Source organism: Lepeophtheirus salmonis, chromosome 12 (genome assembly GCF_016086655.4).
Source record: "Lepeophtheirus salmonis chromosome 12, UVic_Lsal_1.4, whole genome shotgun sequence".
Classification (NCBI taxonomy): domain Eukaryota; kingdom Metazoa; phylum Arthropoda; class Copepoda; order Siphonostomatoida; family Caligidae; genus Lepeophtheirus; species Lepeophtheirus salmonis.
The window spans coordinates 1,545,136-1,558,368 of NC_052142.2; the positions used below are offsets into that span (position 1 = coordinate 1,545,136).

The window sequence follows — 13,233 nt, forward strand, 5'->3', positions numbered from 1 at the left end:
CTATAAGTATCTGTGTGAATATTCTCAGCATATTATTATAATTTTTTTAGAATAACAGTATGAAAACAACTTATTTGATTTACAAATATATATTTTTTGAATAAATTTAAAAAGCCTCACCCATATACTTGTTATAATATTTTTCAATGAAAAATTAGTTAATTCTCAAAATAAACATATATATTCCGTTCATTTCTAAGACAAATATTTTTGGACTGAATATATATACTCGGACAAACCTACAAAACATAGTTTGTTGAACAAAAATTTATTTCCGTCATTCAATCCTCAAATACTTTTATAATTAAGCTTAACACAGTAAAAACATTAAAAATTGTCATTTATATCTGAATTGAAATAAAAACTTGATTTGAACAAGGTTCCTAAAGCTATTTAGCTTGAACATAAAGCTCAAGTTTTGGTCATAACTTAAAACAATACAATTTGAATAACATATTGAAAGCATTAATTTTGTCTTGTTTTAAACAATAATAAAAAAATCTTCATTATAGAATAACTATAGAACACAACCATCAAGAAGTTTTGAAATATATATTTTAGAATTTAAAAATTGTACTTCCAAAATGAAAAGTCAAGAAAGAATCAGAAGTTATCAAGCTCATTTATAAATTCCATAAAAATAAATAACGTTATACTATCATTTTAAATAGTATCTATTTATTATAAATTGTTTTTAAATTTTTACAAGATCTCCTATCATTAGACCCGTCTGATCATATGAGTTAGTTAAAAATTTGTAGAACAAATTTGAAGGTTCCTATGAAAGATTTTATTTACCTTATTGTAATGAATTTATGTGCTGCAGTCTTACATTTTCTTGCTCTAGATTTTTTAGAATTACATTTTGTGTTTCCAGTTAAAAAATTAGATTTCGAGTTTGCAGATAAAAATTACATTTAAATCAAATTTCATCTAGTTCTGAGCGGCGTTAGATGTAGAATGGTCCCGATCAAAAGTAGAAAGACCACATAAAACAAAAATAAATAATACCATACACATTTATGGAAATAAATTTTATAAATACTTCTTCCGTATTAGATTTTCGCTTTTAATGTTATTTAATTGAAAATAGCTAATTTCAAAAAAATTCAAATATATTGCATAAACATATTTTTCACAACAAATTTGAGAGCCTTGATTAATTCATCTAAGCTAAAATTCTAAAAACCTGATTAATTGTTATTAATCGTGGTGCAGAAGGACGACCTCCAGGCAAAGTTGTTACTACTAGACTTGGAGCTGAATGACCAATGAATATGTCATCTTTGAACAGTGATATACGAAATGTATAGCGTGTGTACGGAATTAAGTCTTGTACTGACCACTCATTGCAATATTTTTGATAATGATATGTAGGAATAAATGCTCCCATGTTCATAGATATCTCTAGATAATAATTAACTCCGGATATATTAGAAGAGAAACTCCAATTTATTGACACTGATGTTGATGTTAGAGTATCTATATTAAGTTTTGGTTGATTAAGAAGAGAATCACTGAGAACACGATTGTCATTTTTATTCAATACTACACATTTAGTAATTTTGCCAGATGTAATTATCATTAAAAAGATCAACACTAAATTAATTATCACTTTCATATTGAAATTGTTAACTTACTAAAATTTCAAGAAGAAAGAAAAGAGAGCTATGAAAAAAGAGCACGCATCCTCTATATGACGTTGTTTAACTTGAAAAACAAGTAATTAACATACTTATTATTTGATGAACATAATCACAATTAGTTTCTTTATCCACAAATATTTAAAATAATATAATTTATTTACAACTTTTAATTTCAAAAATGAAACTATATGCTAACAAATAAATAAGTTATTTAAATAATATATTTATGAGGAAAAAAAATGAAATTAAATTTACTGCAGACTTAATAAAAAGGATTTCGTTGGAATTTTCCATTCAGGATTAGTTCTTCTGTCAGCAACTTTGCTCTTGAAGTATCTTTGTAAATAAATGATGGTATGAATATTAAAATATTGAGATAACTCTTAGGATCTAAACTAGACCAGGTATGGATAAAATTCCTTCTGTGTACACATATTAGGTAACAAATATATTCAAATGTAAATAAGTTTAATAAATGTAATATTTTCTATCCATTTGAATATAGACAAATTATTTCATAAAAAATTATTATGACCTATGAGGATTAGATCTCATAATTATTCAATATAATTGAAAATAATTTTGCGTTATTATTAAGTTATAGTATATTTATGTTCACATATAATAAAAATACTAACTATCAAAAAAGTTTAAAATACTTTAGGAGTATAGGATTTTCTAGTGATTTAGAATAGCAGTTAACCTATTGTACTCCACGGACAACATTTGTTGTGAACAAAAATTTGGGCATTACTTTTTTTGACGTTCAATTTAAGTTCTGGGGAAATATGTCCTTTCTCAGGCAATAATTTTGAAATTAAATAATGTAATTATAACATTACTATTGTACCAAGTAGAGTTTAAATCTTGATTGTAGATGTAGGACTAAGCAATATAAATTGAAATATGCCTTTTTATACCAAAAAGGGATATTTTATTAATTTTCATGAAGATTATTTTAAACCTTTATCCTCTAAATACCTATTTTTTAATCCTAATTATCAAAATAAAAATGTGTATATCCATTGGCGTATATATAGTGTTTATTTGGTGTTTTTTTTCACGGGTTACAAGAGTTTAAAGGCTGTTATACTATGGGTTCAGTTCAACTCAAGTTAATGAATGGAAAAGTAAAAGTTTTTCGGGTTAGGAAAAAAATTTAAATACAAAAAATTGGGATTGTTCAAAGATAATTAGACGTCATCCATGCTGTTCCGAAAAGTACTTTTTGAAATTTCAGGGAGCTTGTTCAAGATTAGCCACAGGCCTTAAAGTTTACCCAAAAAAAAAAATACTATATGTAGCCCATTATATCTGCTGTTATACTTTGCAATACTCCATTTGCCACATCGGGGTAAATAATAAATATACTGTTTAAAGGGTGAATGGTTTTAGAGGCTCAACAAAACGTATATAAATTAAAATATTAGGACTTTCTTTTCTATCAGCCTTATGCTTTTGAAAAAGTTGAGTGGATTGTCTTAGTCTTCTAAAATATCCTCTATATTTGATCCATAAACATCAGAAATCAAAATGATAAGTTTTTAAGTTGTTTTAAGAAATATTTGATAGAGTGGGTTCAAAGCCTCTATTTTCTTCATGACATTTCAATTACAAAATAGAAAATATATTTGTCTCTTGCAACTGTTAATATATCAGTGATAGTAAGGATTACATTGATCCTAAAATCCTCTTTATCGACATAACTAAATTATTTTTTTAACTTACTTGTAGTCTGTCAGTCTGTTTTTTTGTTTTTCATAATATATAGATCACAGGTCTCTATCGCTGCATAACAGAATTCATTGAAGCATCCTGTATCAGTAGGATTTTCATTAAGAGTTTTGATTAAATGAATAGTCTTGCAATGGGGTTTTTGGAGATAGAGGACTGGTGATAGAAATTAAATTTCACCTAAAAGGTCTTTAAACTATATTAAATGAATAATGAATTCCATATCAATTAAACAAAATAGTCTAAGGGCTTCAACTAGAGTATTGATCAGTTATAAATTTCATACGATACCTTTATTACAGTAAGCAACTTCTAATTGAGATTTTCGCTTAATGTCAATCGATATTCAACATGCATATCTTATTTCAGTGAGACGCTGTAGCTTTCTTGACGAGAAACTAAACATTTTCCTTTGGACATTGTGAGGTCATCATAAATAAGAAGATTAATAGGAAGCAGACACAGAAAAAGTCGCAGCCATCTCCCAATTTCCTTCATCCACCAATTTAACTTATCGGAGATCATAACTTGGCCTAGCTAATCAATTATGTCAATTCCTTCCAAATGCAGCACACGCTACACAACCAGTTCCTACTCTAACAAAGAAAAATATTAATTTTCAATGGCTACACGATCACCAAAATGCATTTGAGAAAATAAAACGGATTCTCATAATGGGAAATAAATCCTCAGATACAAAGAAATAGTTTTGCTTTGAGCTTTTAGTGTTACTTCCCACTTTTAATAAAAAAGGAGTTTAATTGATGTTTCAATAAACTTTATGGTTGCATCTTCTAGGTTTATTTTACTTAATATATTTTTTAGACAGCAAGAGATGGTCCATCGTCTTTTTATGCTTACTTTTGTTCAAAATAGAATTAACATCAGCTGAAATTAAGTTTAACTTCAAACTTAACATAACAGAAAATAAGGGGAGGGGAAATTCCTTTAAATCAGGATTTTTTAAATACACGTGAACAACTTATCTGAATAAAACATATTTTCATGGAGCCCAAGCATCTAATATCGTTAATTTGATAATTGTCTGGAGATTTAATCACGGTTCTGAAGAACTGAGTGCCCTACTTTTCCTTTTCTTATTCATCAGAACTCTAATCCTCTTTCATTATTATTTTTGAACTTTATATTGAAACTGGTTTTCTTTGGAAGATCCTATCTATTTCTCAATATCATCTTCCAATATTCTCTTAGGGGAAATCCTTTCTGTACTATTTCAAGGATTGATCCTGATTTTTCTTCACTTCATAATGTTGGCAAATTTTTTCCTCTTCCAGATATTGATAATTCTTATTAAGCTTAACTTTAGATTCCGTAGCTTTTTACATATTCAACAACTGTTACTTCTTCTTTGGTAGAATCTTTGTCAAGATTATGACAACTGGCTCATATAGTTCCTTCTTTTTCATCTTCGTTCATTTCATCGGTCTATTCCTTCAACAGTTTCGTTGGTATCCTTCATTTCTGTGATACCTGTTATTCTAATTGGATGTCCTAATTCTCTTATAATTTAGTTTATTATATGATAATGTGAAAAATATAACTTTATTTTTTATTATTATACTTGTTATTTGAGTTCCTTTTTAAATATGTAATAATAGAATATTCTTATTCATTATAAATAATTTGATACCGTACGGAGGTACAGATATACGTAATAAGGAACCATAATTGGGAAAAATGGTATGGAGGTAGAGATACTGAATCCCATAGTCTAATGGTACAGAGGTACAGATACGAAACCAAAAAACATTGGTATGCTGCCCAGCTATACTACATCTTATGAGCTTAACTATTGCCTTCTTAACCGATAATAAGACGGCTCTTTCTTATTTTAAGGGTCCTGGAGGATCACACTTCAAACGTCTGTCGGATCTAGTCTATATATATGAAACCAACTAATAAACAAATCCACCGACAATTTTGGATCCCATCTGTAGAAAAATCTCAAGCAGATGTTCAATCTGTACAGGATTTAGTAAGGTGCGACTTCAGGCTGTCTCCAAAGATTTTTAAATAGGCTCACTGGCACTTTGTTCCAACATAAATAACATTAATTTGCTTACGTTCTGAACCATCTGGTAGACAATTTTTTTTCATCGGCGATGGGGATAGACACTTTTTAACGAGCTGGAATACTTATGGCTACTACCTCCCTCCAGTTCCCATTCTACCAAAAGCCTTTTCGATAGTGAAGTCCTCGATGACTAGCTATTATAGTAAATCCTCTCTGGAAGGGCGCCAAAGCCATCCCAGAACAACCTCTCCATTTCATAGGATTCAATGGGCCTGGGTCATTATTCCCAAGTCCTAAAAGACACTTGGTGTTAACTTTTCCAGACATCCAGCTAAGATTATTTTGAGCGTGGTTCCTGTAAACCTAGAATAATAATTATTAAGGCAGTATATTCCCAGCATGCCATTAACATTATTAGTAATGATATATTTCCGTCATCAAAACGATGTTAAAATCATGTGTCTCTCCTACGGTCATGATTAACTTTTTAACAAAACTGTATATTTTCATCATCTTTATCCTTCAGTACACTTTCAAGCCACAAGGCCGCAATTATAAAAATAAACAATTGTCAACATGTGGTATATATTATATACTAGAAAAAATTAAATAAGTTTATGAAGGGAATTTGAAGAAGGAACCTCCTATTCCTCATTATATGGACACTTGGATGTTATAGTGTAACTTGAACATTGAAAGACCTTAAGTCACCCGGTAAATTTTCATTGTGAAATTTTATGTAAAATACTTTTTTCTTAGTGGCACAGGCATCTATATCCAGGATGAGCACAATTATACACAGCAAAAATGGATTTAAATTTGCAAATGAATAAGCAGATAAAGACCAAAGATTCGAATAAAAAAAAAAAAGTTATTTTGGTTTTAAATATTTATATCAGATTATATTTTTTATATTAAATAAAGCCCTTTTTCCACTTAATAATAATCTGATCCATTAGGTTGTCATCCGTTAGCCAATTTATCTTATTAGTGAGAAGATCCTTGGACACACTAAAAGCTCTTTCACAGTCATGGATGACTTTGGGGCGCATTTGAAGCTCATTATGATGTTGAGATTCTCCTTTATGCCAGAAACATTATCACCAGTGAGCACTAAACCAATATTACTCATATTCTCAAAACCTGGGTTCTTCTTGAGAATCTCTTCCAGCTTGTTGGCAATCTTGGAGATAGTCAGGCTCTCAAGGACCTTCTTAATGATGGACAAGTTCTGGACAAGCCCCTATCTTTCCTCAAGCTGAGTGATGCTCTTCTTTAGGACCTTGAAGTTTAACATGAATGAGGGAAGTTTCCCCAGTAGCAGAATTCCACCCCCAGCCATGGTCCCTACCTTGTTATGACTGGTTCTGGAGGTTGGAGAATATTCAAGATGCAGCAAACTCCAACTTGAGGTGGGCACACTTAATGAATATCTTCTTCACCTCGGCAATGAGATGGTCCACATTGGGGAAAAAATATCTTATCAGTTCGACAACATGTGGATGATACAGTAAACAAGGTTAAGGTACATCATCTTCATGCCATTACCTGCCGTAACAATGTAAGCGTTCCGTCTGTAGGGAGCAGTAGCATCTTATCATAGTCCAGGTCATTTCTAAGGAGATCGAACTCGAAAATAATCCACTGGTGCACTGTAGGGTTGTTGATGGTGCCCAGGTTCACTATCTTAACCGTGTATGGCCTCTACATCAATGAACATCCAAAGGCCCAACACAAATGGGCCTATCTAGACTGCCTGTCGTTTCATCAATGGACCCGAACAAGAACTTGGATTTCAGTTTCTACTTGATTTTGCACACGACCTCCTTGCATTTTTCTCCATTGTCCTGGACATTGTACGGCGGGTGAGCATTTTCTTCTTGATGTAAGTCTTTGTACTTTTTGTTATATATCTTGCCAGGGGGAAGTTTGCAGAAACTAAGGCCTTCAACCGGCCAATATTAATGACGTTGTCGCTGTGTTTGTTGGAAGAGGTGATGTTGATCAGTTTTTGTGTAGCATTGTCTCCCTTCATGTGCATCAACATTCTTTTTGTGCCTTGTGCACTGTCTATCCTTCTATAGTCATTACTTCCTTTTGGCCTTGACCCTGAATTTGGAGAGCATGTATTTTGTCTTTAGCACATAGGTCCATATCTTGGTGTCACTGAGCTTCTTAATTAGGACTGAGGGTTCAACAATCTTTTGGGTAGTCGAATACTGTGTACTGTAATATTTAGTATTTTATAAAACACTGTATAAAAGGTAAGTGTTCTCTAGAAGAGTTATATATTACTTATGAAAAGAAAAATGTATACACTTAGTATTTATTGAGGAAAAATGAATTGTAAAAACCTGAATAACTTTGGCACATAATAGATAGAATAAACTGGGATGTGGAACATTAGAGACAAATCTTTTTTTTAGAAGCCAAAACTCACAGAGTGTGTAATCAGGGCTGTTATTATGGAACGATTGTACAAATAAACATTTTTACGTAAAAATCAAATACAGGTCGAGAAGGCCAATAAATCTTACTTATACAGGTTTTGGAAGCAAAATGTGAACTGAATGACTGATTCCTAGAAAAAAGGTTTTTAATTTGGCCGTTTTCAGCAGAATCACAACCCCAACACGGCTACAGAAAGCCTTGCAGTAGTTGATAATGAAATTCTCGGACAAGTTTTCCCACTCCTCCACAATATTGACCTTCAGAGAGTCCACGTTCCGGTGAGATGTCCGGTTCTTCTCCCTCTCCAAAGTGCCCCACACATCAAAGTCCAACAGGTTCAAATCTGGCTAAGTCCTTGGGTAAGAAATCAGCCATATTGTTGGCACAGGACTTCTAGCATTTGGCCGATGTGTGTCAGGGTGCACTATCATGGGTCCACATATAGTTTTCCTCTGGGTAGATGCCCATGAGCCATGGCAGTAAGGTGAAACTCAGTAACTTGTAGTAGGCCTCCTGGCCGATTTTCTCCCCAGCCTTAAAAATTAAGGGAGGCATTTTCTTGCGGTCGGACGCCACGACCCCCAGGACCATTGTTTGGGACGGGTGTTTTTTACTGAATACCCCCTTGATCTCTTCTGGTGATCCCCCAAGCCAATGGCCGTTCTGACAGTTGTATATATTAATATGTGATACGTGGTGTGGGGTCGTTGTTTAAGAGTACACACCTAAGTCCTCCTTCATAGCCCTGCTGATTGTCCCCTAGTCCACGTCAAACTTGTTAGAGGGCGATTCCTGGATTTTGTGGGGTCCTCTTCGATCTCCTTCTTCTGGTCTCCCAGAAACTCAGAATCCGTTTTCAAGTTGTGTTCCCTGTTTCCTTATTTCCTTGAATGGTCTTTTTTATTCTTTTTCATCTTGGCCACCTTGAAATGAGGCTCATGGAGCACTTTACAATGTCCATCACCTCTGCCATCTCAATTTTGGCATTCAAAAGATCTGATATCCTCTGCCTTTTTCCTTCTTGCTCACTCATGATCAAAGTTTATAATCCTGTAGAGAAAAATGCGTGCAAGGAGAAAGTGGGTGGTGGAAATTACTTATGGTATTATTGTTTAAAATACTAATGTGATTATCAGGTGCCTGCTTTATTATGATTTTTGAGGGTATAACGAAAGTATTTATTAGCAAAATGTTTAATGAATATATACTACGTATATCCAAAAACGTTTTTATCCGTTATAGTAGATTTGAAAAAGTCACACTCCATGAAATTGTAATTCATTATGAACCATATTCTCAAAACAATAACTAATTAAAAGACAAAGTGGAGAATTTGGAAATATATTTCAAGTTCCAAGCTTAAAAAGAAGGCTAAAATTAATTATAATCTACAATAATCTAAGGAATAAACCATCATATATTATTTTTAAATATACAAAATTAAACAATTAAAAATAATATAACTAATAATAACAATAAATTATAAATACAGAATATTGAAATAATAGATTGATCAAAAAAAAATTCTTTGTTCTGACATCGGAATTTAGTTAAATATGTCGTGCCCTAAGGTTACAAAACACAAGCCAGACGTGGAATTTAATCAAAAAAATAATTCCCCCATTTTCTTCATGTGGAAGTTGCTATATACAATTGTGCACAGGATAGATCTACGGATGAGATCTAAATAATTATTAGTAATAAAAGTAAATGTCAAAATCATAAATTTAGACAATAAATATACTAATAAAATAATATTAGAATTAAATCCATCCTAAAGATTTAGAGCAAAAGTTAATTATGTAGTAATGTCCAGCGATATTACTCCTCATTAAGAGAATCAAAAACAATCCCCCCCGTTATTTATCCTTGTATAACAACATACTATTATCATGAAGGATACACACAATTGCTAATTATAATGCTACACCCGATGCAACAACCCCCGTTGTTGTGACTATTTAAGCAATTGTTTTTGCCTTTTATGAGTTTTCTGAACACAATTTCTTGGAGCTGATCAACCATAACTCAACTTTAACTGATGTAAAAGTAATATTTATTGACTATGTAATATTGGAAAACCTAATAGTTATACCCAAGTCTTTAAGGGAAGAAACTAGTGTCAGAGAAACTTTATACAAACCATCCAATGCTACTACCCCTGTTTTTGTGACTATTGAAGCAGATGTTTTAGCCATTTAATGAGTAGTGTATCATAATTCTTGATAATATTAGCTAAAATAGAATGATATTTTATTATTAGATTTAAAAAAATGAATACTTATTATTAGAGGGTACAAAATTCCGAGTTCCATTACGAAATTGGTAAATATTTTATACTTTTTACTGATATTTTTGATCGTAATTTGGTGTGGATGACTCAAAACATGCTGAAAATTATCTCAACTTCACAATGGGGGCATTTTTATAAATGACATGATTACCAACATCCTCCATTAATTTGATGATGTTTCATGGGAAGGGATGGGCTTACCCGTGTATTTCTCCATAATTTTTGAAACGGATAAGGGTAAATTACATGCAATAAGCATATATGAATATGTAAGAGTTCCCTTAGGAGTGACTCTAAACAAATATCCATGCTCTTGATATGAGATTAAGATAATGAGTGGCGTTTAATTCTAGACGGAGTACTAAAGGCACATTTATATCGACAAATCCGACAAGCCATATGTTTCTCGTCCGGTAAGTATTTCCAAATTCCTGGGCCTCCATTTCCAGAAATAAAGACAGAAGGCATAGTTATTTTAGGCATTTTATTCAGTTTGCTATCGACTATCAGCATGTAATATTATATCGACATTTAATAATAAAGGCGGGAATTGATAATATTCTTGATAAAAGAAGATGTTTATTATTTTAGTCAATGGACAATGATACCTTAAGTATTTCTTCCCTTCTCCTCCCACGCTTTTGTATCCTTACCAAAATTATCAAACTTACTCACGATGAAAGATTTGAGAAATGTGTATTTTTGTTTACTTATACAGAAAGGACAGGATATTCTTAATATGCAGGAAGAAATCACAAAACCTCTCTATTTTAATTACATAATTAGCATTTATTAACAGTCCAAGTTTTGCTTTTAAACCCTGTATAGTTTGGACATTACTACTTATGAAATTCTTCGCAACAGAGACAGGTCACTCTTCATGCCTCTTTTGTAGAAAAATTCGTCTCTACGACACCTGCGTGGTGGCATTACCCGCAATTCTTTTGAGGATGACGATCTTTTAAAAAGAGTTTCACATCTGCTCACTCTAGATAACACGACACCCTGTATTAGGGGGCAATCTCAATATCTATTTATCACTTTCCAAATGCCTATTCAAACCCCCACTTAAAGTTGCTGACTTCGATTACTGATGCAATTGGTAGAAATTGAGTTCCTAGTGCTTAACATCTATCATACCTCGGCAGATATGGTGGCCTTTAAACAGAAGGAAGGTAGTTTATTGGCTCAAATGGTTAAACAGGGCATTTTGTCCGAATACTCAAGTGCTTTCCAACACTTTATAACGTACCTCTTTTGCCTTAAAATTTCATAATGATACTCAATATCTCAATTATGAGTAGAGTTGAGTAGTTCGTAATGCAAAAAAGAGTTCAAGGAGAAGGAGAGAGCAAGAAATATGGTACTCCATGATATTATAATCATATTTAAATTCATATAAACTTATTTTATAATGCATTTTTAAGACAATTTATACCAAAGATGGACAAGAATTCATACTCCTACAGGAGAAGTTAACACCACGACCACCGATTAAATAATAATAAAAAAAGGAGACAGGGAACATACAACGAACAGGTTTTTTTTTCTTCAATGTTTTAAAGGTGGTTTTTATTACAAATTACTCAACTCTAATCCTGGGGTTTGATCTTACCTTCAATTCAAAATTTATTACTCTAGAATATACATCCATTAGGATATTACTACTATCTTTGTGCAAAGTTGATTATTAACTTAGAAAATTGCTATATTTATGTTATATATCCAATATTGTTGTTATACACAAGGTTAATAGAAATAAAAAGTTAATAGAAATACAAGGTTAATAGAAATACAAAGTTAATAGAAATACAAGGTTAATAGAAATACAAGGTTAAACCATCATGTAATCGGGCTTTCTAGAATTTTCAATCTGATGTATTGTACCGACTACTAGGGAAGAAAAACAGATTTTGATAAAACACGAAAACACTTATCTACTATAACTCAATATTGAAAGTATGGTGTAAGTCAAACATCCGTCGTACACGCATTATGGTATAACCTTGTATATATAGTTCCCCCTCCCCATGGATTGCATTTAATTAAATCTCCATCTATCTCAGAGTTAATATTTTTCCATTTGGATATTCTAGTAACATACCTTCTGATTCTCTCTTTATTTTCTGTTCAAGGGATCTTATCTCTGAGTGCCTCACTCGATGGATCTCATCTTCTTTAATGGAAGAATTGTTCATTGTACTGATGCCCCTTCCCTTTTTAGGTCTGTGATTGTAACTTTTTTCCTCGTGAATCATTGTCTCTATATTCAAAAATATATAAATTCCTCCAAATCTTTTATGGCATAATCGTATACTGCTATAATAATTAATGAGTTCCATAAAAAGACAGAATAATCCACTGAAAGTCCAAGTGCGGAACAAAAAGTGTTCTCATCGTCCATATATTACTCCTTCATTGAAATTCTGATGTTCGTTTGTTCTTAAGTCAGCTGTGCTTCGTCTCTTACTATAAGAAAAATACTTCATATATATGATTCCTTCAGTTATCTTGATGTATATAACGCATAAATAACTTATCTCAATCATAGTTCCATTTATAAGGTGGAGCTTGTGATGTATAGTGTATAAATTAGGGGGAACTAATTCATACTTTAGTCTTAGCAGAGTGGGTTTCTACTTCAAATTTCCAATTGAAAAAGGAAGATTAGAGGACATGAAAAAGTACACCCTATAGATATAAAAATGTGTGGATGGAAGTTGTATCAATATGAAATTAAAATGAAAAGGCATTTATATAATTAATCTTTATTGAAAAATTTATCAACAAACTTCAAACACATTTTATTAATCAATTTAATCCTTCATTTAATTCAAAGAACTTACTCATCTTCTGATTCATACAATTAAATCTACTAACTTTGTAACTAAGTTTGTTCGTAAAGAAAGAAAGAGAAAAATTTCGCTTCAAAAAGATATTGAGGAAATACTAATAAAATGTTCCTTATTTGTACGTACTATTACTTCCGATATTATAAACTTATTTGGATTCTCAGAAATAGCTGAAGTAGAATTTAAAGCAAAAATTGACACCAAAAATTTCGTCTGTAAAAG

General features: G+C 31.8%; 1 protein-coding gene across 3 annotated transcripts in view; it reads right to left on the bottom strand.

The window, feature by feature from the left end:
* LOC121127208 (proto-oncogene tyrosine-protein kinase ROS) overlaps window positions 1–1,635 on the bottom strand; it is a 39,452-nt gene extending 37,817 nt beyond the window's left edge. For all 3 annotated transcript variants that reach the window (XM_040722542.2, XM_040722541.2, XM_040722540.2), the window contains exon 1: window positions 1,190–1,635. In XM_040722542.2, the coding sequence (XP_040578476.1) occupies window positions 1,190–1,621 (432 nt within the window). In that variant the 5' untranslated portion in view covers window positions 1,622–1,635. The remainder of the gene's footprint in view (window positions 1–1,189) is intronic.
* Window positions 1,636–13,233: the final 11,598 nt, after the last annotated feature.